General features: G+C 32.0%; 3 protein-coding genes and 1 pseudogene across 7 annotated transcripts; 2 read left to right on the top strand and 2 right to left on the bottom strand.

Moving 5' to 3' along the window:
• The first annotated feature begins 1,095 nt into the window (after window positions 1–1,095).
• LOC114369134 (TBC1 domain family member 15-like) lies at window positions 1,096–7,273 on the top strand. Of its 4 annotated transcripts, none has more exons than XM_028326318.1 (12): window positions 1,096–1,501; window positions 1,728–1,931; window positions 2,192–2,287; window positions 2,711–2,814; window positions 3,607–3,785; window positions 4,467–4,589; window positions 4,677–4,765; window positions 5,419–5,524; window positions 5,915–6,012; window positions 6,172–6,426; window positions 6,509–6,592; window positions 6,908–7,273. In XM_028326318.1, exons 2-12 carry the CDS (start codon window positions 1,806–1,808, stop codon window positions 6,920–6,922), a joined length of 1,275 nt encoding a protein of 424 aa, XP_028182119.1. In that variant the 5' UTR covers window positions 1,096–1,501; window positions 1,728–1,805; the 3' UTR covers window positions 6,923–7,273. The 4 variants fall into 4 exon arrangements, with proteins under 4 accessions (XP_028182119.1, XP_028182120.1, XP_028182118.1 ...); XM_028326319.1 differs by having other exon boundaries at window positions 1,096–1,466; XM_028326317.1 differs by having other exon boundaries at window positions 1,097–1,386.
• Window positions 7,274–9,093: 1,820 nt separating this feature from the next.
• LOC114369132 (piriformospora indica-insensitive protein 2-like) lies at window positions 9,094–10,897 on the top strand. The gene has a single exon (XM_028326316.1). It carries the CDS (start codon window positions 9,248–9,250, stop codon window positions 10,619–10,621), a length of 1,374 nt encoding a protein of 457 aa, XP_028182117.1. The 5' UTR covers window positions 9,094–9,247; the 3' UTR covers window positions 10,622–10,897.
• Window positions 10,898–12,460: 1,563 nt separating this feature from the next.
• On the bottom strand, window positions 12,461–14,556 carry LOC114370052 (annotated as a pseudogene).
• Window positions 14,557–16,854: 2,298 nt separating this feature from the next.
• Window positions 16,855–23,223, bottom strand: LOC114371938 (succinate--CoA ligase [ADP-forming] subunit beta, mitochondrial-like). Of its 2 annotated transcripts, XR_003658084.1 has the most exons (13): window positions 22,914–23,015; window positions 22,458–22,568; window positions 22,126–22,237; window positions 21,835–21,899; window positions 21,271–21,348; window positions 21,016–21,090; window positions 20,767–20,919; window positions 20,563–20,697; window positions 19,690–19,854; window positions 19,327–19,449; window positions 19,005–19,076; window positions 18,708–18,910; window positions 16,855–17,205 (listed from the first exon to the last, which is right to left on the bottom strand). XR_003658084.1 is itself a non-coding variant. In XM_028329267.1 (12 exons), exons 1-12 carry the CDS (start codon window positions 23,013–23,015, stop codon window positions 18,833–18,835), a joined length of 1,269 nt encoding a protein of 422 aa, XP_028185068.1. In that variant the 5' UTR covers window positions 23,016–23,223; the 3' UTR covers window positions 18,491–18,832. The 2 variants fall into 2 exon arrangements, 1 of the variants encoding a protein (XP_028185068.1); XM_028329267.1 differs by lacking the exon at window positions 16,855–17,205 and having other exon boundaries at window positions 18,491–18,910; window positions 22,914–23,223.
• Between the last annotated feature and the right edge of the window lie 1,316 nt (window positions 23,224–24,539).

The following is a 24,539-nucleotide window of genomic DNA, read 5'->3' on the forward strand; positions in this document are numbered from 1 at the left end:
TATGGACTCCAATGTCTATTTTTTTGTTGCATTCAGTGAAAGTTTGAAAAACAGATATTATTATATTTACCTTCTCAGTCTCAGCGGTCATGACCATATTCAGTGGAAACTTCACAATCTCTTTGTATCATAACACGGTCCAATCTAAATGAAAACTAGTATATTTAAAATTTAAAACATTGGCTAAATTACCCGTTTAATCTTTTATGTTTTAAAAGCTTTAATTTAATCCTTTATATTTTTAAAGTGAGTTAAAATAGATATTATGAAATAATGATATTTTTTTTTAATTTTTGAACACGATTTTGAATATTTTTATTAATTCAAGACAAGCAAATTGTTTTATTAGATTCAATTATATGAAAGCTATAGAATTCAACTGATATACGAATAAAAAAGAGATCAAACATGATAAAAATCGCATAAAAAATAAATCTTATGAACAATTGGAAAAAATTTAATATTAAAATTTCAATTTTTTTATTACTCATTGGATTCACTTCTCATGCCATCTTTACTACGGTGAATTGATGAGATTATTTGATGCGTTTGATGTTTATAGATATAACTAAAAAGTCACAAAAAATTCAATTGTTAAGATAATTCACCTAAATCTGTATGATTTTAAATATTATATAATTTTTTTAAGTTATAAAAAAATTCAATTTGAATACCTTCAAATTTTATAGTTCTCTACGAAAATTCTTGATAGTATTGATTAAATACTATCGATTTTTTTTATTGTATAAAATTCTTGAGTAAATACCATGACTTTTTATATAAAAAAGACATTTAAAACCCGTATTTGTTGAATACACCACTGATTATCTTTATCTTTAAAAAAATCAACCATGGCTTCGAATTTGAAAGTTTAATATAAAAAACCTTAACTGAATTAGTGAAAATCTTTTTTAAAAAAGGTACTCAAGAAAGAAACATTATTTTCTCCTTTAGTGAAGTTGGTTAAAGGGCCTATGAAATTTTGAACATAATAACGCAAGCACGAATCTTAGTTGGGTGGATGATGGGAGGAACAGAAATGATCCAAATATACCTCGATGATATTAATGAATTTGTGGCAACCAAGATTAAAAAATGTCCAATTCCAAATAACCGTTGGAAACAGAACATGCATATATATAGTTAATAGTCTTCTGAATCTGATATCTTTCCTTACTTCCTCGTCAACAATCATTGTTCATTCGGCGAATTATCCTATTCAACCACTCATTGCCTTTCGATCTCTCTCTCTCTCCTGCGACACAACATCTCATTCTAAATTCCCTTCAATTTCATCTCTCACACATCCATACCTCTTCAAACCATAAAAAAAAATTAAAATAATTCACCTTTTCGCGTTAATAAGTCACTTCCCAAATCGTCAAGGTGCTTCCTTTTCCTCACCTCTGATTTCATATTTGCCTCAGAAACATTTCCGCAACTGGGTTTTTCAAGAGCTCTCTAACGTGCGGAATCCGATTAAGATCATCTTTCTCTTATTGTCGGTGTTACCAACCAAACAACGATTTAATACGTGTCTTTGTGTTTATCTTTTTTTCTTCTTTTGTTTTTTTTCCGACAATTTGGCAACTTTAAGGAAGCTAACTTAGTTGTAATCATCGAAACATGCCGTTGCCAGTGAAATTGACCCTTTTGGTTTTTTTTTCTTTCCTTAATTGTAGAAAAAATAATTTTTGTTTAATGTGTTGAGTTTCTTCAAATAACAGCTATTGATGGTGTGATGAGTCTCAACTCTCTAGTAAGGAGCTTGTTGGATTGAAAAAGGAACTTGTGTGGGTTAGCAGATGGTTGGTTGTGAGGGACTGTGGGGGGTTCTTATGAAGAGTTCTGGAACTACTGAGTTGAATACCTTTTACCCCATTAAAGCAGAATGCCAAGCTGATGTTCCAGCCACTCGATTTAAACCAAGGGTGAGCTTGAGCTTCTCACTAATTCAATTGTTTTCTTATCACACTTCTTATTGCTTGGCCATTGTATTTTGATCACAAATGCTCACCAATTCAATTAACACTACTTGGAATGATTGTAAACTTGTATATACCCTCTTTGAATGTGATAAGCAACTTATGCATGGGACATAAATGATTTTTTTTAGGAATATGTTGTTTTTATATATAAAAGGGGAAAATAAAACCTTATGATTTAAACACTGCATTTTCTGTTTCCATAGGCTGGCAAAACTCTAAGTCAAAGAAGATGGCAGGCATCATTCTCCCAAGATGGTCACTTGGATATTGCAAAAGTGCTAAGACGAATACAGAGAGGGGTAACCTTTATTTGAGCTTTTGAAATTTAACCTTTTGAAATATTCAACCACAAATACAGCAACTAGAAGCTCTATGATTAATGGTCTATATAGTTCAATCCTTGTTGCCACCATTCTTTTAACTAGCCCAAAGTAGAAACGTTACCAAAGTATAAAATCATTCATGTGTTTTTACCTATGAGCTTACTTTTGGGAGAGTTGGTTGGTGACACTTCCCCACCCCCCTCCTTTCACATGCCCGAAAGACACTTTCTCTATAAAAGCGACACCATAAGATTGTGATTTGTGATAAGCGATAACCATTTCATGTGCTTTATATTTTTCTTCCTATGTATATTAAAAAAGTTAAATTCATTATCATATTATTGTTCAAGTTATGTTCCTTCTGATTTGTGCCTATACTTATTTCTATAAATTATTTAGGGTGTCCATCCTTCAATCAAGGGGGAAGTGTGGGAGTTCTTGCTAGGTTGCTATGATCCTAACAGTACACTTGAAGAACGGAATGAGCTCAAGCAACGCAGGAGGTATATTTTCATTTAAATGTTTTTTTTTGTCAAATCTGTAAATCAGATTTACAGAATTAAAGGAACATTAGCAATACTCCTCAAATTTCTGTGGTCTTCTGAATTAAGGTATTTGTTCATTAGGAATGCAATTTGTGTTGGTTCTAAGATGATTGATGTTATTGGTGAATTTTTTCACTTTGTCTTGTTTAAACTGTGAAGAAGGGCCAAGTTATCAGTTTTTTAGTAGCTAGCATATTTTGGGAGTTAAAACAAATAAAATAAGTGGACCGTATTTAGCCGTCATCCATCAATTCCACCATACTCCAGTTGTCACTTCATGCAGTGATTTCCTGCTGGTTGCTGCCATGCTGCTATTACCTGTGTTTCCCATCACGTTTTCATTTATCACCACTGTTCCTGCCACTGTCTGTGTTCATTGCCATTACAGCACTGCTGTGTAATTGCTGGCCAAATATTCAGATTGTGTATTATTCTAATAACAATTGTGAGACCAAAATTGTTACCTCTTGGATGCCATGCTTCCAATTAATATTTGGCTTGGTGCCTCATAATATATGAACAAGAAGATTAGTACTCTTTGCTTTAACTCCCAAAGAATCTAGACTATAGTAACTTGAGACTGGGCGGCTTCTTACATTTCCTCCTATATTCTTGTTTAGTTTTTTTCTGAAGTGCTATTGGTGTTTCTAATTTTTCAAGGAGTAAACCCTAAATCTTTTCCTTTTTTCCCCTTCTCTGTATTGATTGAAATAAACAAAAAGTAAAATCTTTAATAAATTTATTCTACAGGGGGCAGTATGATATGTGGAAAGCTGAATGTCAAAAGATGGTCCCAGTCATTGGTAGTGGAAAATTTATTACAACACCCCTCATTGATGATGAAGGCCAGCCAATAGATCCTTCTATGGTAGGCGTCCAGACTTCAGATAAGAAAGTTGTGCAGTGGATGCAATTATTACATCAGATTGGTATGTATATGCTTCTGCATAAATACTGGATGCTTTTTCCTTTCTGTTTGATAAGAAAGTTTTGCTTCTTGGGCTTCACTGAACCAAAAAGCTAGTGCCATAAATTTGTGGATTCATGAAAAGTGAGAACTCTTTTTGTACTTACAGATTGACATTGAAGCAGGGTTGTGTTCTTTTGCGGGTGTAAGGTCATGATTCTATCAGCACTTTTCACTCAATTGATTAGCAAGTAAATTTTCTCTGCAAAGAGGACAAATATTCTAAACATATAGTTTAAGCTTCAAATAAATTTAAGAAGTTCTTTTAAAGTAATGGATTTAATGTGTAATAGCAAATGCACCATCCTTGCTTACATACCATATAGATTATACTTCCATAAATGCAGCTAATTAACAAATTTTAGAAATCATTAAAACCGAATAGCAACCTGAAAGTTTAGTATGGCATAAGTCAAATTAAGGCAGAACACCTTGTGCCTGATTTGTGATGGTGATGGCATATGTTCCATGGTGTTCACAGAACAACAAGGTCGTTATGCTGTTATTTTCTCTTTTTGTTTGTAGTTTATTAATAGTGTTATTTTCCCCTTAAAACAATATTTGCTTGTGCTTTATTAATAATTAATTTGTTCCAACAAGCATCCAAAGTGGCAATTGATTACTTGATTACTTTGCATTGTAGGTCTGGATGTTCATCGAACAGATCGAGCACTTGAATTTTATGAGACTGAAGCTAATCAAGCAAAACTCTTCGATGTTCTAGCAGTTTATGCTTGGTTGGACAATGATATTGGTTATGTACAAGGTAACCTGTTATGTCTAATTTTTATATGTTGAACTGAAAGAGCTTCGAGAAGTTAGAGACATTCTTAAGGGGTTGATTTCTTTGCAGGAATGAATGATATTTGCTCACCTTTGATTATTCTTGTTGAGAATGAAGCAGATTGCTACTGGTGCTTTGACCGTGCAATGCGAAGGATGGTAAGCCATACATAAATCAACAACAAACTCACCTAAAAGCTTGGTTGGATAATTGATATTGAGAAACTACAATCTAGTGGGTAGTGGCCTTGAAAATTTTTGTTAGAAAACATGCTTAGTTGTCCATCAGACTGATATTTCTTTTATTGCTTTGAGCTACATTTGTGCATGTCAATATTTACTGGTGCTATTCTCGCAACCTATTTGGTACTTTTACTTATAGTTGTTGAGTAGAGACTAGAAAAGACGTGGGTAGGAATTTCTCGAACTTTTTTCCTGTTCTGTTTGATTTGTATACATGTTTTCCACACTTGATGAAATATTGCTGCACAAAAAAATGTATGACAAAGTCCTGGAGCACAGACTCACTCTACTGTTGGGATTGAAACTGATTTCTCAAGAAAAAGTTGTGTCTTGTTCCTTATTTTCTTAGTGTGGTACCCAGTTCTTTCTCAAAAATCAAACAGAATACAGTTGAACATATTACTATAGCTAGTTCAAATAAAGAAGTACTTCTGGCTTACTTCAATAACTTTAGGCCTATTCTATCTGTTGCTGTTAATTTTGTTTTCATTTAAAGAATAAAAAGTCTGTGATCTCAATAAATTATTTTTTCTGGTGTATTTACATTCCTGCTTTTGTTTCCACAATAGAGAGAGAACTTCAGGTGCAGTGCAAGTTCAATGGGTGTCCAATCTCAGTTGGCTACACTCTCACAGATAATGAAAACAGTTGATCCAAAGCTTCATCATCACCTTGGTACGTAAAACCTGTTTGGGAAGCTTCTAATATGCTGTGAGTAGTAGTTTCATATTTCAGATTCTTCTATATTTATAATTTGAACCAGAACCAACGTCAAATGCATCCAAAATCTTTTCAGTTTAAGATGGTGGATGTTTGTGGAAATATTTCTTTCTTTGACAATCATATTCTAAGATTCCTTGATAACAGAAAATTTTATAAGTATCTGCTCGATTGCTAATTTTGCTATTAAAATTCATCTATAGTAGTGTTAGTAGTTAAGGGGACCTCTCATTAAGGGAGACATTGCATGATAGCTTGCCTCAGCATACAGAAGCATTCTTCAATGTCCGTGTGAAAGAACCAAGAAAGCAACCCTTTTAACTTCATCACTTTTTTATTTTGCAGAGGATTTAGATGGAGGAGAATATCTCTTTGCATTTCGCATGCTTATGGTTCTTTTCCGAAGAGAATTTTCTTTTGCAGATACTTTGTATCTTTGGGAGGTAAGGACGATTCCTATGACGATTTAATTTTTCTCAGGAAATGCATATTTAAAAGTTGAGGACCTCAGCTACCGTTTTCTGATTCCTCAACATTCCTTGATGAGATAGAGTATTTCACATTAATAGCTCATTTTAAGACATAATATAGATTGTTTCCAGTTGATGTGGGCCATGGAATACAACCCATACATCTTCACAAAATATGAGGATCCAGATCATGCAAAAACAAAAGGCCCCTTGCCTCCAACAAACGACAAACATTTGAAGCAATATGGAAAATTTGAGAGAAAAAATGTGAAGACTGGGCATACAGAGGAAAATAGTGCACTGTCTGTTTTTCTTGTTGCAAGTGTTCTTGAGATCAAGAATAGGCGGATTTTAAATGAGGCCAAGGGCGTGGACGATGTTGTCAAGGTATCTCTCTTTCCTTCTATGCCCCCCTTATGGATACATATATGATTTTGCATGTTTCTCACGTGAACCTCTCTCTCCTCAGATCTTGGGAGACATAACCTCAAATCTTGATGCTAAAAAAGCACTTAATGAAGCACTGAAAATTCAGAAAAAATACCTAAGCAAGGTAAGTTTCATTCTCTGTCTTCCCTGGCTGGCTGTGTTTAGGAAAATCAGTTCTTATAGAAAATAGACTATGCATGTCCCTGTAATATTGTTTTTAAAACTTAAATTATCAATATTTTTTCTCTATTCTTTTTGCCTGTTTTTGTTGTAAGTAGTCCATTACTGGGAAATCATTCATACATAACTAATTAATCTGTACTACCCTTCTTTCTATTTTCACCACAAACAAGTAAACCTTGCAACTTTGCATTCATTTTTTCATGTTGCTTCCATCCAAGAGATCTGAATTTTGGTATTTGCTGTTTTGTTCATGCAGGCCAAGAAGGGATGACAAAGACAACAATAGATTTTCTGTAACTACATGATGGCAGCTGTGTTTGCATGATCTTCTGAGGTTTCAGTTGCTCTTGACAGACCATTGTTTTCTTTCTTTCATTCTTTTTTTTAGTCTCTTAGTGATGGCAAGCAGTCCCTGCTCTGCCTGTGTTGAAAATCAAATTATAATCTTATACATGAAAAAAAAAAATACTTCGTTATTGATGTCTGGAGATCTAGAGAACCAGAATACGTCAGCTTTCATATTGTAGAATTATTTTATAGGTAAGAAAGATCTTCTCTTCCTCAATGAGGGACATTTATGCTATCAAATCAAAACTGATAAAATTGTAAAGTATTTTTTTAACCGAAGGACAGTTAATGATTCAAAATGATATATAGTAATGAGGTTTGAACTTAGGATTTTATGTATATTATCCTAACTTTTTTATTATTAGATCAACTTTAGTGGGTTGTAAGTTATAATTTTGCTTTTGCTAAAATATTTCTAAAGGTGTCATTTATTAATATATTTCTAAATGAGGGGAAGAAAAGTTTACTCTAAAAAAGCGTAAATTATTCTATTCTATTTCATGTTTTGTATATTTTATATAAAGCTTTCACAAATTTCTTCATATTTTATTAATGTTACGCGTACATTCAAAATATTTTTGAAAAAAAAGTTGACAAAAATATCCTTGTTGTAATTTTTTTGTCTCGTTATGCAAACCCTCTTTTCTTAAAAAAAAAATATTAAACCTAAATACCTAATCACTTCTATTTTATAAATGCATTATAGCAAAAATTTGAAATTATTAAATTCTCAAATAAGAAATGTTTTACTATATCAGTATAACATTAGTATATCAGAATAATAATTTCTTGATTTAATTATTAATTATTAATGATTCATATAAGTATGTTTTTATTGACTTTTTATTACAATAATTTTGAAAAAAAATTGTTATTGGTAGTTTTGTTATTAATAATACTTTTATTATTTATTATGTATCTTAAAATTATTTTCTTTAAATATCAATAATTTTTTAAAAAAATACTATTGTAAAGATATTTAATTGTATATAAATTAAATATAAATAAAAAGATTAAAGTAACTTACTCTTCTACAAATCGAATCGTTCATTACGCAAGCGCAAATAGGACTTTACCCTTTATAAAAAAAAATTATATATTAAACTGAAACATGAAATATCCTTTCGAAAATTAATCATCATTAGATTTAAAACTGCACCTTATACAGTTCAATTATGAATTGCATAGGATACAATGATAGGAAGAAGCAACGTACTGATATTTTCTCCTTAGCAGGATTTTTTAAGCATGACTTTAATGTAGAGATCTTTTTTGGACCTCAATAGGGTCTAGTATATGTAGGCCAAAAGGAATCATCAATTGCATAATAAATAATTTACATCTGAATAAAAGAAAATGCTCTCATAAATCGAACGCAGTTAAAACATCTCAACTTTAAAACATCTATTAAAATGTATCAAAAAAGTCTACCAGTGAAATTCTTTAGTTACACTATGATAGCCAATTAAGGACTCCAATCTTAATAAATATCATATCAGGATGATATTTAACCAGACTTAAATATATATCTTTATTTTTTTTTCTCTAAATTTATCTTTGTAATTTTAATCTTTTTGTAAATTTAAGTTTTTTAATTTTAGTCTTTAAAATATATTTTGTTTACTTTTAATTTTATAAGGGGTTATTTTTTTAATTTTAATTCTTATAAATGAGAACTTATATGTGGATTATAAATAATAAAAAAATAAAATATTAAAAAAACATAAATTTATACAACTAAAAATGAATAAAAAAAAACTTACAATAACAAAAATTAAAAAATATTAACTTATAATAAATAAAACTAGAAAAATAAATTTAGATGATAAAAAAAACACTAATGAGAAACAAATGAGTGGCACTGTGACAGTGAGGGAGGGTAAAAGTGGAAAATGGTCAGGTGAAGGTTGTTGTGTAGTGTTAGTGTAGGTAGACGGCGTTAGACAGACGTGGGTTTCTAGAAGACGACAGAAGAAGTCGGCGAGTGCGGCGCGCCACTGTCGCGTGTTTTGCTAGCAGGTTTTGTTGTGTCTCACATCATCATCTCTTGTCCTTTTCCTCTTTCTTCTTCTCCTTCTTTCCCTCACACCCTTTACTCTCCCCCATCAAACTTTTATTAACCCCTCTCCGCGTTCCCATCACACATCATTTCACATCAATACTAATACCACTCACTCACTCACTCCATTCCAAGTTTTTTTCCAACAAAACAACCTCAAAAACCATTATTTTCCTTCCTCCAACAAATATGTGTGGTAGTCATGTCTTATGGACGATGATGTTTTCTTTTGTTATCGTGACAAGCACGTTTTTTTCACTCTCTCACCAGCAGCAACAACAACAACAACCTTTGGATCCCTCCGAACAAAATGCACTCTACGATGTTCTTCACTCTCTCAACCCCACCATTCCCTGGCGCAACCTCTTCCCCGACGATCTCTGTCTCTCTGCTCCACACGGCGTCGTTTGCGACTTTCCTACTCATCAAAACGAAACTCCTCACGTCGTTGAACTCAGCTTCGGCTACGTCTCCGACGAAACCCCAAACCCACCTTGTTCCCTTAACGCCACACTCAATAACCCTCTAATCTCCACCTCTTTCCCTTACCTCCGCAAACTCTTCTTCTACAATTGCTTCAACAAAACCCTTCCTCCTCCTCTTTCTCTCCCTTCTTCACTTGAAGAACTTGTTTTCATTAACAACCCTTCTTTCGTTGCAGCTCTAGATACCTTTCTTCAAAACCTCACTTCTCTCAGGAGACTCATTTTGATCGGAAACTCCTTTCACGGTGAGGTTCCGTTTTACATTGGTGGTTTTCTTAATCTGGAAGAGGTTACTTTGTCTAGAAACAACCTTAGTGGTAAAATCCCCGCGAGTTTGGGGTTGCTGAGGAAGAATCTCAAGGTTCTTGATCTCAGTGGGAATAACCTCTCACAATGTCTCCCTCACTCGCTTGGTAATCTTTCCCAGCTTTTGAAGCTCGACTTGAGCTTCAATGCGTTTGGTTGCAGAATCCCTGAGAACTTGAGAGGGTTGCAGAGTTTGCATTTTTTGGATTTAAGCTTCAACCGGTTCGGTAGTTTTGGGGTTCCTATGTTGTTGGGGGAGATTCCAACGTTGAAGGAAGTGTACCTGAGTGGGAATTTTCTCTCTGGGGTGATTCCTGATATATGGGAAAATCTCGGGGGTGTTGAAAAATTAGGTTTTTCAGAGATGGGTCTGGTTGGGAATATCCCTGCTTCAATGGGGGTTCATTTGAAGAAACTGAGATATATTGGGCTTGATAACAATAACCTTGATGGGTCTGTGCCTTATGGCCTTTTGCAGTATGCTAGTGAGATCAATTTGGAGAACAACAAATTGAGTGGGAGAGTGGAATTGTTCTCAACAACAACAAAAGTAGGACAAAAGGTGAAGCTTGCAGGGAACAAAGGACTGTGTGTGGACAACAAAGTTGTTGGTGGTGGTGTCTTGGGTCAACAACAACTGAAAGCCTGCAAGAAAACTGATGTTCCTGATGCTGTCGTTTTCAGTGGGGCTTCTTCTCTGCTGCTGGGTTTTGATTCTCTCGCTGGGGTGGTGGTTGTTGTCTTCTTTGTCTTCATCTTCACGGGATTTTGAAGGTTTAGTTATTCGTGTAGAGAGAATAGGTTTTTGTCTTTTAGACTCTCATGGGGAAGGTGTGTTCTTTTTTACCAGTAAAACAACAACAGAAAGAAAGAGAGTGCAAACAGACATGTTTATTCTGACTAGGAAAAAGGTTTTTTTCAATTAACAAGTGTAAAGTGCAAGTGACAGTGTTGGGGGAAGAAATATGCTTAGAGAGTGTTGAGGGGAAACTGTTAATTAATTACTTTATTCAAAGTTGAATATATATGTTATTTATTTAGTTCGTCATTTAACTTCTTGCTAGCTACTTAACCTTTGGTTCCTTCTGGTTTTTATTTTTATCACCATTATTGATATAAGTGTTCTTCAATTTTATTAATGATAAATTTTTTATGGAGAATCTTAATTAATTATTTTTAACGAATTTTATTTTTTAATCATATTTTTTTTATTCATAAAACTTAAATTTAAGATTTTATCTAAAGAGATAAAGTCTAAGCGACAAATTATTGATATTTATTAGAGTTTTAATTCACTTAATTTTCATTAGCTGCGTTACATAGTTGAGTTTCTTCTAATATAATTGTTGTATGCACAATCGTTTATTTGATGGATGATCGAGGTGTATACGTAAGTAATTTACTTTTGATGGATGATCGAGGTGTATACGTAAGTAATTTACTTTTGATGGATGCATAATCAATCAATCAAACAATTATTCTTTGATGGATGAGGTCATTGTGAGGTGCACATCTTAAGTTTGCTATCCTCTGCAGATTGTATACTAGTAATTACGTATTTTGATAAGTTACGACTAACAATAATAATCGGAGAATTGGATCATGTGAAGGGGTTTAGAAGTATAGTGTGGGTTGATTGATCCATAGAGGGAGGAAGAAGAATCAGTGGTTAAAGAGAAGGAAGTGATAATTGATTCTTAAACATTGGAGCAGCATGCTAAGCTAGGCATTCTATAATTCGCAATGACACTGACAGAAGCAATGTGAAAATATTCGTACGATGATGAACTTTGAGATGCTAGAATCCATTAATATCTAAATTGGCATTGCATGGGCATGCATGCATGCATGCTAGCTAGAATAGAATACTAGCATAGTATTATTCCGATCTCATTTAATGTGTGTGTCTATTCTTATTATATTCTACCCTGACAACGCGTTAGGTAATTATTGCACTTTTGTTCATTTTAATGCGTAAGATTCTTTCCCTAAACTAAAAATGGAATATCGTGACAGTTCTAAAGATAAAATTTCATCATAAACCAAAAGCCTCGTATTAGAAATTGTGTATTAAAGCGAACCGGTAGAAATGGGTGGATGTAATAAGTATTTGAAATTATGAAGCAAATATTAAGGAATGGAAATAATAATCTGAGAGTTTAGAATTTAGAATGAAGTGGTAAATCCAAAGTGTAGTTAAGACTTCTTAATATACCTAAAAATATGAATTTATTAAACTTTCATTTGCCTTTGATGTTGAACAATTGAAAAACTTAACGGTACACCAAGAGTATTTCGTAAGTAACAAGTATATAATTGTTAATCTCTTTTCGTGTAGAAATTTTTTATTGCTCCTGATAAAACTTTTGTCCTATATAATTAAGAATTGAACCTTAATCGGCATATATTTAAAAGACAATTACAGATTTATGGATATTCTTTATGTTTCGCATGTATAATCCTTCCATCAAAATGAAAATCTTGTAATTTATCTCTCAAACAAACTATTATGAAAACTATAAAATGAACAAGTTGCACTGATATATAAAAGAACAAAAAAGATTATCAAATTAAGAAAATGACATAAAATATAAATATTGAAAATCGGGTAGAAAAGGAAGGAAGTGTTCTAGTTTGAAGAATGATCTATACAACACTCTAACTAATAGGATGAAATAAGAGCAAGATTATTTCAAGATATCTTGATCATTTTCTTCACAGGGCATTGGTTTGTTCCTAGGCTTGGATTGGATCGGGGATCCGGATTCTGAAGTGGGTTGGGCTTTGGATCTCAATTTGGATGACCTGCCACTAGAATTCTCCTTTGGCTTATGGCGACGAGACTTTTTAGGAATATCGGGTACTGTTAGGGTTGGAGGCGGGTGATCCATGGATACGGGTATTCGGGTCGGGATGGATTCTTCTTTGGGCTTGTTCGATGACTTTCTTGGTTTGTTTGACTTTTCCCACGATGGAGAACCACTTACTCCACCCGTTGACTGCCTTTTAGATGCCTTGCCCAAATCCCGAGTATTTCTTCTCCTTGACTCTATCAATAACATTTTTAGCCAACAAAATTCAATCAATTCCAACTTTGTTGTTTTCTCATATTCTTTCAACAATTTAAATTTACTCAAATCATACAAATTTACTCTCTGGTCTAATCATTCATGTATGTACACTAAGAGTAAGTGCTTTTTTTTTTATTATTATATGTATCTCTTAACTTATTAGGTCAAAAATTAATTTCATTTATGATACGTGATTATTAATGTTTTAAGGAAATTTTGTAATGAAATTTTAGACTGACATGTTAATCCTTTACAAATATGTTTGGAATATTGTAAAAAAAATGATATGTTAATCCTTTACAAATGTATTTGGAATATTGTAAAAAAAATGAATGTTCTTATATTTCAATGATAAAAGAAATTAATATTGGATGAATGTTTAGTTTAGTAGACCTCCACGAATTTCAACAATGGATTAACTAATTTAAAAACTATACTTGGCATAATTTCTAATTAATTGAGATTCCAAACTTTGTATGGTTTGATTAAACACTGCTTTTCCATCATCTTTAACTTTTATTAGGATAGAGTCACTTACATGGGGACAAAGTTATTACGAGTTTAATTTTATTACCAATCTAAAACAACTATTATAGAAAATAATACAATAATTAAACTCAATTATTTGTACCTTCAGAGACCCATTTGGCACTGTGCTGTCCTTTATTTTGAACATCTAGAGGTACTGATGAAAATCCTGGAGCAGTTTTAAACTCTTTCAACTGAAAATAACAGTCACAACAAGCCCCCCAAAGGCTTTATTTCGTGAAGGAAAATCAACATAAGCATAAAAACAAAAGCATTCATGTATGTTAGGTAACTAATTAAGTAATCAATAGTACATTCTACTAGATCGAATATTAATATTAATTATTAACAGTCAAGAAATTAAGAAATTTGAGAATTACCCAGCTGGGTAAGTTTACAGAGGATTCATCCCGCATAGACCCTATGTGAGCCACGTGCTCTACATCCGTGGGAAATCCAATCTGTATTTCTTGTTCTTTTTCATTCTCTGCCAAGTCACATATTTTTTTATTAGCATAAAAGGAAGAAAGAAAAGAGAAAATAATAATAAGTATTTTATTAACTAGTGTCCTTAAATATTGATTAAGAAACTAAAAACATAAAATATTTATCATAGAAAAACGTAAAAAAAAAAAAACATCAACAACACAATTTTAAGGATTTATAATAGGAAATTGTATCAAGGAAAGACTTAATTAAATTTTAGTATTTACTTACCAAATATTTGAGTTAGGTATCTAAAGCCTTTAAGAATGCCCTTCACCTTGTTGCCGGACATGCTCAACTCAACAAATGCGATGTGTTTGAATTCTCTTTTGACGAACTACAAAGTCGTACTTATAATTAAATAACCTTATGTAAAACCGGAAGATGAGAATCCAACAATGACTTTGAGACCCACAACGAAACAAGTTAATTTTCTTTGTTGAACATTCAACAATATGTGTACATTGGAATTGAACAAATAGTCCTGAGAGAACTCATCAAAGGATGATTAGAGGAATTCGTGTATTTGGTTTCTTCTTAGTGCGTGCAAATATGGTTTTCAGCTTCTTTTGGCAATTGAAGAAAGAGAATAATAATGGTTCAAAAACTTGGGGCAGTTTTTGACAAATGTGTAATGAAGGTGGCAGTGGTGAGAAAAGGGTTGAATCTAACTAACATGTCCTGTTTAAAGAATGCCCATCTTTGATTTACTTGAATTGTTGGTTGGTTGGTTTTCCCACACAATCAAAGCCAGAAAGCTGATCGAAATTTTAGGTGTGACATGAGAAGTACATATAAAGGAAAATTAAGGGAGTCCAATTTGAAGGTGCTAAATTTAGGAAGGGTTTAATAGGTGCTTGGATGTTGCTCATTCCTAATTTAATGGAAGCAAAATAACTGGAATGGTCCTATTTCCTTTGGATAATAATTTATTTATTTTTTGAAAAGGCCAAAATAATTCCATTGTATAATTATCCTTACATATGCCACAATATATATATATATATATATATATATATATATATATATATATATATATATATATATATATATATATATATATATATATATATATATATAATACAGCCATACCTCATGAATAATGTTTTTCAATGTACTTCATATCACAGATAAATATCGGAGTTTATGTGCATAATCTAAGAAACTTTGACGCTATAAATCAGGATTTTGCTAGTTACATTAGTCATTCACCCATGTCAATATGGTTCTAGACTAGGAGCCATATTGTTGTTTTTCTCAAAATAAAATTAATAAGTTCAACTCCATGTACCCCTTATTGGCTATTACTCCTAACGTCCGTTATTATTTGGCCATATATGTAGAATAGGGGGTTGTTAACCGTTGTTTGGGTCGAGCTCAAACCTTAGGCATGAAGACCTTTTCATAATATTTGGTAAGCTTCATAGCTCAACCTAGACAAGGCCGAGTTTACAAGCAAAAAGTTGGGAAACCAACAGAACGCTTCACGTATCACACACTCACGTGGGAAGCAATTATCCCCTATTTGTAAACTACCCTCTCATATGATATGTGATATACACAGAGAAATATTATTATACGAAAATGATTATTTTATGTGAAAATAAAAACGATTCATCACTTGTTAAATTAAAATAAAAAGGTTAACATTAAAATATTTTAAATTCAAATTAAAATTTTATTTAACTATAAAATTTCTATAAAATTTATCAAATAAAAAATCAAATATCTTAAACTTTAATTTATCATCTTAAAATATCTCAAATTTATTATTATCACTATCAAGACTATTTCCGTCACAACTGTTATGGTTGTCACCGCAACTAACATCATAATCGTCAACTATCGCCACCGATGTGATTGTCGTTATGATAACTTCTTTTTTTTTTTACTAACATTGTCACTGTCATCGCTGTCACCACCGGAACTTGACATAAAATAATTTTTTTTAATAAAGGACACAAATTAAAATTTTAAGATATTTGATTTTATATTTGATAAATCTTTTAGAGATGGTTAAATAAAGTTTTAATTTAAATTTAAAATATTTTAATCTTGATCTTTCATTTTAATCTAACAATTGAGATTGATCATTTTTATTCTTACATAACATCATCATTCTCATGTGTAATATATATATTAATGACATATTTTATGAAAGGAAATAAAAAGAGGAAAAAAAATTAAATCTAAATCGTATAACCATAATTTAAGTATTGAAATTTAATGTCAAAAAGTCACTTTACTTTTTAATTAGTCATATAACATTAAATCTGATAATATATTTATACTCCAACCTTGATTCCAAGTATAAAAGAAATCATAGTAAAAAAATTAATTAACATCATTTAATTTTGTTAATCCTACTTAAAAAATAAGTTTTTTTTCTTCCAAACTACCATTCAAATATCAAGAATTAAAAAATCATTAGAAATAGAATCCCAATTAAATAAAAGATGTTTTTGGAGATGAGCTCATTGAAAATTAGTTGCTTGTATTTAAGACCAAGTGTTTACTTTGAGTTCAGTTGTCGCTACATACGATCCAAAAAAAATATGGGAAGCTCAACTTTGATAAAGACATGTTGAAGCGAAAAATTTGTTTATTTTTAAATTAAAAGGTTATATAATATTTTAAAAATGGTTGAGATAATAAATTTATATTTATCCGGTATTTTATTTCTTTTATTTAAAAATATATTGAATTAGAAAATATCCATTATAAATATTAAAAAAATTATCATCTGTTTCTTTTTTTTTTTTCCTTCTAAACCCAATACCAATCCTGGAGTCATAGATTATAGATGTTACAAAATACAAATTATAAATCACTCACAAAGTCAGAAGAATATAGGAAGAATATCATTTGCAGTTAAAAAAAAAGGAAGAACATATTTTCCTTCTTTTAATACCCGTATATATTGGTTTACTCCCAAAATACACAAATATTACAAATTACTGTGTAATTTTTTTCACACTACAAATTTTGGATAGCACAATTCCAATAGCATTTAACAAAAGGAAATGGAGATTTCATTTTTTTTTTTTTCTGTCGCCCCATGTCATCGAGAATAATTCTAAACAAATAAACTAAGTTAAAATGCAACATTGTTTTCTACAAACCTAGTCACATGGAATGTTACCATTTGCTCCTTTTCAAGTTCAACTTATTTCTCAATATTCAGTTTCTTTCTCTTTTGGAGATGGACTTGTAAACTTCTTTGTCTTGAGATGAACTTGTGAACTGAGAGTCTATGATAGCACAACTCTTACTTCAAAAGAAAAGGAAATTAGTAAGTATTTGAAACAAGAGTGTTCTTACTTTACAAAAATAAAATAAATTTTTGGAGTTGATTTTTTAAAAGTGAGATGACCAACTAATTACAATATTATTTGGTCAAGTCCCAATATTAGATAGGAAACTATATTTCAAATATTTAAAACTTTAATGTCCAACCATTTAAAAGTTCACAATATTAAGAGTTTTATTTTTTTATTGATAAATTTTAATTGTTAGTTTATTAACTTTTTGTTAGTAAAAAAGATCAAATTTATGACATTTTTTTCTTTCTCTTATTTCTTAATCACCCCATCAATCTTATATCTTTTTATTAAGAGCTTTGTTGAATTGAGATTACGTCAAGTGTCATCCTAGATGACACTGTTCGAAAGGAAAACTAGTTGGCATTCTCATAAATTCACCAAGATGTTAACTATTCAATTTATGACAAATTCACAAAGGCCAAAAATTGAATAACCAGCACTAGCCAATTTGTTATAATGCTAACTGATCTATCCTTCAACCAAAATCATCAACACCTTGTAATCTGAGTTCAACAAAACTTAACATATTGTGAGCTTCTAAATAGGTGAATACAAAAATTTCAATCAGTGAATATTTTTATTGAATCCGATTAAGCTGTTGATACCGCTCGAAAGTGAAACCAGTTAACACTCACAAATTTACAAAAAAATGCCATGAACAATCAACCTTCTAGTAATTCAAATTCAACAAAACTTTTAGTCAACATCAAGAATTTTCAATAACTAAAATCTACTTTTCTCATCTAAGGAGACCAGACTGGTCTCTAGAAAATACATCTACCCTATTTATTTTTGTTGGCAAAGTAAAAAAAAGTCAGTTTCACACTTTTTTCACATATACTACCAGACTCGCAAACCCAAAATACAGTATGATAGGAAAATAAATTAAAAATAAAACAAATATAAAATGAATTGAGTGATTAAGATACAAGAAAAGAAAAATAATCGCAAATTCGATCCCCTCTACGAACAAACTAACATTTAAGGATAAAAAAAAAAAAAATAGAGTAAAAACAGGAGAGGAAGAGGATTTCAATTCTCTAACTCATCTGAGGAGATACAGCATATTGCCTTTTATAGGCAAATTCTTACATTGATATAATAAACTCCTAGGCGGTGGAGAGTATTCTTATCTTGCAAGCTGTATAGATTGCAACCGCTTCTCTTTGCGGTTCACTTTTTTTTATTTATTTAAAGAGAATAAGCTTGATTTAATTTTTAACACCCAGAACGTATGTCAAATTTGAAATAGCCTCAATTAGAAAACAGGTTTTGGCCACTTAATGAACCACCGTGTCTAACAGAAAAACAAGTATTTCCATGTTATTTGCAAAAAGATTAAAGAGGAAAAATCAGAAAGGAAGGGACCAGTATATTGAATTGTGAGAGAGAAGCCAAATAGCAACCATGTGAATCAACTCAAATGTACTACAACTTGGAAATCACATACTTATTTGAAACGCACTGCAGCTTCAATAAGACTTCTTCTCGCATCAATCCCTTCCTCGTGAATATGTTTGAACACCAAAAATAATGTAACTAAACCGAATTTTAAATTTGAGCAGAAGTAAACCTTCATTTGTAAGCAGCTTTCACTGCTTTCTGAGCTGCATCATCTAAATCTTCAGCCGTTATTAATGCCATACCACTTTCCTGTTGAATCATTGAGTATCAAAAACATATTAAGCACTTGCTAACATTAATGCTTCGTTTTCTATAAGATTATATTAATAAATCTAACATTTACCTTCAATATTCTTTTTCCTTGATCAACATTGGTGCCTTCCAGACGAACTACAACTGGTACTTTCAGTGCAACCTTGAATATAATGGCAAGAAAAGTAAATGCTATTATAATACCAGGATAAGATAGGTATCATGTTCAATCACAATTTTTTAAAATTAAAAAGGAAAAAATAAATAAAAGAAGGCCGAGGACAATGATATTAGTTCTTTATATCTAATTTTATTTCAGAAATTGTAATATCAACAATTACATCAACATCGTAAACAAAAATTGAAATCTTACATGGGATCAAATATAAAGAATTTACATGTTCTTGACTAACCTCTTTTGCAGCATTCACTATTCCACTTGCTATAACATCACACTTCATTATACCACCAAAAATGTTAACCAAAATTGCCTTCACTTTGTCATCAGCAGTCAATATTTTAAATGCCTCAACAACCTGATTTACATAATTGCATTAAATATGAACAAAAACATCATAACATGGAGAACATTAAAGGTATCTAGGAAAAAACTATACAATTTTTTTAATATAATCTTTTTGGAGTAATGTCTGAGTTAATGTACCAGCAGATTACAAATTGATCTGATAAAGGAACACATAAGAACAATCATATTGATCATAATAGTGTAACTAGCAATAACATAATAGGGAGCAATCCAAACTATAAAACATTACCTGGTTTTCAGAGGCATTGCCACCTACATCCAGAAAATTGGCAGGAGTACCCCCATGCAATTTAATTATATCCATTGTGGCCATTGCTAACCCTGCTCCATTCACCATGCAGCCAATTTCTCCATCTAACCCAATATAATTTAAATCTGCCTTTGCAGCAGTCACCTGTTCAAAGATAAAAGGCACATACAATGTTACACAAACAGTAAAAAGAAAGAAGGTTCAAGGATATAAGGGCTTAATAATCAAGCACAAACAGATCATGCAAAATCTGGCATTGCCATATAGAATCTCACTGTCTTACCATAAGTATATCATAAACTTGAGCTCCAATACATTTCAAAAGAATCAAAGTGCAATGAAAGAAATGTAAGTAGCTACATGAGTTAGGCTGACAGGTGTATGTGGGACAGACTGAACTGGGTTTATTAACATGAACCCGCCCAATATATTGGTGAGGTCAATTTTTGGACCTGGACATGGAGCAGCCCAATTAATAATCAGGCATGTTGCTGTTACATAGTTAAGTCTTAAAATTTAAAAGTAGAAACTAAGGGATGTTATGCAATATTATCATGTTATGCAAAAGTTATTAATTTGAGTCAACTAGTCAAGCATTTTATTATTCATCACTAATTACAAAAAATGCTTTTTATAATACTGTGGCATCATGCCAAGTTGGGCGTACCAAAATGTCTTGAATTTAACCCAAATCACTACACCTAATTTATAGAGCCCAAGATATCCCAATTAGATCTGAGCTGGGTTGAGCCCCCCCAGCTCAGGTGGCAAAGATGGAATGGGAATATGCCTATAGGGATCATATGCTCCATTCACAAGTAAGGTAAAACACAAACAAAATAAGAAGTAAACCTCTCGAGGGTCCTCTTGTGTTGTATCACGGAGAGAAAATATCTCTTTCTGGCGATATGCAGCATTATCATCAAAATTCAACTTAGCATCAGCAGCCACCAATTGGTTATCAGCTGTCTCCGCTATGGGATTGATCTGTTCAAAATAATCAATTTTCATTATAGACATTCATAAATTAAGCTTGTATGAAGTGCAAATGCTTACTTCCAAAAGAGTGCAGTCACAATCAACAAAAAGTTTATACAAATTCTTCACTTGTTCAATCGACTTATTTCTATCAGCCACTTTGAGAGCCAAACCATCAACAACCTTTGCAGCACCTTCATCAGTAATACCTTCAAAAACATCAACAGGTACCTACTAGAAAGAAAGAGTACATCAGGTATATCTTGCAAAGAAGACTGCTCAGGTGAAAAAACTAAACCATGATGAGAAATGCCAAGGACAACAAACCTTTATAATCATGTCCGGAAATTTCTCTGCAAGGTCTTCAATGCTGGTTCCTCCCTTACTACAAGCAATTATAATCTGCAAAAGCAAAAACATAATAAGAAAAGAATTATAATAAGCAACATAAAAAAAATTTATTGGTTAAATTTAAAGAAACTGTAATGAAGGAAAGAGGGAGCCACACATTATAGAAGTTATAAGAATTTAAATTCGTATATAACGCAAATCAAAGAAAATTTTTTGAAGCAGGAAACTTACTGGACCAGCACTCGTACGATCCAGTGTTATAGCAAAGTACATCTCATTTACAAGTGACAGCTTTTCACACAAGTAAACCTGTAAAAAATGGAAAATTCAACATCAAACAACCAACCCCTTTTTGTGTATATCTCTATATAAAAGGATTGAAAGAGACCAAAAACAAAATAAAGTAGCAGCTGTCATTGTGTATCCATTTTTAAAAAATAGCGAAACTATGAGCATTACATTTGCAATATCCTATTGTATTGAGTGACATGAAATTTACTTTCATTATCAAATCCAATGGAACAAGTGGTTATCAGTTTATAACTTGAAGTAATGACTGGAAGCACCAATTTATTAACTGAAGATATTACAAATAAGAAACAATACCCATGGAGGCTAAAAAAAGGTGGCATATATTTTCCATAAAGAAAACAAACAATAACTACTCAACCATAATATGTGTGTGTGAAAGGTTCATATCATTGCATTGCCTTGACTTAGAAATGAAAATTCCAGGCATAAACATGCATACTGAAAATGCTAGCATATCTGCATATAGAATGAATAATTTCAAACCTTGCTAACTATTTTTCCCTGAGGACCAGTCTGTTTGGTAACTAGTATCTGTCCAAGCATCTTCCCTGAAATAATAATAATGACAATGACAACAACAAAATAACAATAACAAAAAAAATACCACTGGAAAATAGATTATAGAGGATTACATCCTCTATGAATTCAATATAATAAATCAATACGATTGAGCATGTTATGCTATAGTACATAGTTTTGTATTGAAAACCAAGGACATAGAATGAGAAGAAGGAAATTCACAATTAGAGGAATAAAGGAGGAGACATGCATTACCAGCTATGTCTTCAACCTGGTCAGTCTTAACAATGTGCACTCCTCCCTTAAGGCCGCTTTTGAAAGTTCCCAAACCTCGTCCGCCGGCTAAAATTTGACTCTTAACCACCAACTGCACAATAATCCCAGTTACACTCCCAGTCATCACAGTAACATGCAAATGCAATACTCTTTACCAACTAAGGCATTTGATAATGTTTCTTTACTGGAAACTTGCAGAACTAGGGTTTCAATTTGTTACACAGGGAATTAAGAAAAACAAAGAACAGTTTGCAATTCTGAAATTCACTTCTTAGTGTTATTTGTGAGCATCAAGTTGTGGCATAGGTTACCTCATTTTCATTAGGGAAAAGGTCCTTGATGACCTTTCTGGCCTCTTCAACAGAGGAAACAGCCACGCCTCTCGGAACGTTGACTCCGTGTTTGCTCATCAATTCAGCACCCTAGGTTTATGGAAATTCAATAGGCGCTATCAGCGACGACGCTAGGTCAATCATTCAATCAAAGAGCTTCAATACAAATAAACATACACGATTTCACAAATTAAACATTCAATGAACTCCAGATTCATCATCCACAGAAACGATTTATTATCATTCTAAAAATAAATAAAAAAATTAAAAAACAAAGGCCAGATTCAGCAAGAGGAATATATAGCGAAAGGAACAGATTTCGCGAAGCTTGTAATAATATCCAGATTCAGCGAGAGGAGTATATAGCGAATTGGAATTGATTTGTGAATCGTAATAATATCCATAACGGTGAGAGAGAGAGAGAGAGAGAGAGACCTGGTACTCGTGGATGTTGAGGCGGCGGAGTTGATTGTGCTGCCATTTTCCGGCGACCGAGAGGGAGCGAGAGACGAGCTTGTTGAGCAATCCTCTCACCATTGTTGTTGTGGATTTCAAGATCGGACACTCACACGATCAAAAATTAACTCGATTCGATTCTACAAAGAGAAATCAAAAAAAGAAAACCACTGCCTCTACGCTCTCCTTCAACGTTCAAACACTGCGCAGCCTGTGCCAAACGCAAAGACCGGACCCTAGCAAATTTTTTTATTTTAAAATAAGAAAATTTCTAAATGGTAAGTGCTATAACTTTGTTTTTCTTTTTTCTTTTATGTAATAAGGAATCGTATTATTGCCTTTACGTACCTGATATCGTATATCCGTATATGGTTGCAAAATAAACTACTAATTATTTATCACAATAATAAATAGTTCTTTAAATCATGATTAAATTAAGAAAATATGTTGTTACTACCCTTCTTTTAGGATTGAAAGAAGAGGAAGAGGATGGGATTATTTATAGATCTGGTGGTATTTTGGAAATATTAAGCGTGGGGTTAATTTAGTATGATAATTTGTATTCCGTTTCATTCGTGGTAAAATTATTTTGGGTTAGTCACATATGATAAGTGCCATTAGCACTAATAGATTGAAAGAAACTTATAGTTTACAGGAAAAAAAATATATATATTTTTAGTTTATGTAATTTAGTATTTTTTATTTTTTGTTCTTGTAAAATTATTTTTTTAGTTTTTATAAATTATGTTTGTTTTATTTTTAATCTTTTAAGGTAGCTTAAATAATGTTTTAAACAATAAAAAAATGTTATCTAAAACGTTTTAAGAATTAAACATAAAATAAATATAATTTTTAAGGATTAAAAATAATTTTATAAGAAAAAAATATTGAATTAAAGAACTAAAAATATGCCGAAAAAATTGTGTTAATGGTATGGGCCTATCTAATATGGTTTGATTTTATGGACCTTGGATTCAAAAAAAAAAAAAGGAGGAGTTAGCTAGCTTGTAAAGCTTAAAACCCGAAGACCAAGATCATCTGGAAGCTTAAAGCCCATGTTTTTTCAAATAATTGTGAGAATACATTCGGGGTTATTCTTTCTACAAACAATAATTTTTTTTCTACACCTAACATATTTTTTAAAAATTCCAATTTTATCCTTTATATTTCTTCTTCATTCCTTCATTTTATCTGTTTTTCGTATAGCCTACGGATTGACAATCCGTAAGGCACTGTTTATTTGAAATTTTTGGCGCGTATGTTAATCTTCTTTTTCTCCTCCACGAAATTAGTGTTGATATTGTTCATGGTATGTGTTTGTTGTTCGTGACTCTTCCCTAATTTCTCCTCTGGTAGTTCCTTGTTGTCCTTCACGAGTTTCCTCTCCTTCGTCGTTGTGAGTAGTGTTGCATCATTACCGATAAGTTTTTTTTTCCTTCGTTTACTCCATACGAATTGTCATTCCGTATGATTTATACAAATTGTTAATCCGTATGGTTCATACAAATTGATGATTCGTAAAAACTATACAGATTGACAATCGATAGAAACCTTATGGATTGTCAGTCCATATACGTTCAATACACAGGAAAAGAAAACACAAAC

This window comes from Glycine soja, chromosome 10, assembly GCF_004193775.1.
Source record: "Glycine soja cultivar W05 chromosome 10, ASM419377v2, whole genome shotgun sequence".
NCBI classification, from domain to species: Eukaryota; Viridiplantae; Streptophyta; class Magnoliopsida; order Fabales; family Fabaceae; genus Glycine; species Glycine soja.

Coding starts and splice junctions, on each gene's coding strand:
- LOC114369134 (XM_028326318.1), top strand. CDS start 1,806: ATGGTTGGTTGTGAGGGACTGTGGGGGGTTCTTATGAAGAGTTCTGGA. Junction 1,932..2,191: donor CCACTCGATTTAAACCAAGG/GTGAGCTTGAGC, acceptor CTGTTTCCATAG/GCTGGCAAAACTCTAAGTCA. Junction 3,786..4,466: donor GCAATTATTACATCAGATTG/GTATGTATATGC, acceptor TTTGCATTGTAG/GTCTGGATGTTCATCGAACA.
- LOC114369132 (XM_028326316.1), top strand. CDS start 9,248: ATGTGTGGTAGTCATGTCTTATGGACGATGATGTTTTCTTTTGTTATC.
- LOC114371938 (XM_028329267.1), bottom strand. CDS start 23,015: ATGGTGAGAGGATTGCTCAACAAGCTCGTCTCTCGCTCCCTCTCGGTC. Junction 22,569..22,913: donor TCAACATCCACGAGTACCAG/GTCTCTCTCTCT, acceptor CCATAAACCTAG/GGTGCTGAATTGATGAGCAA. Junction 20,920..21,015: donor TTCCGGACATGATTATAAAG/GTTTGTTGTCCT, acceptor TCTTTCTAGTAG/GTACCTGTTGATGTTTTTGA.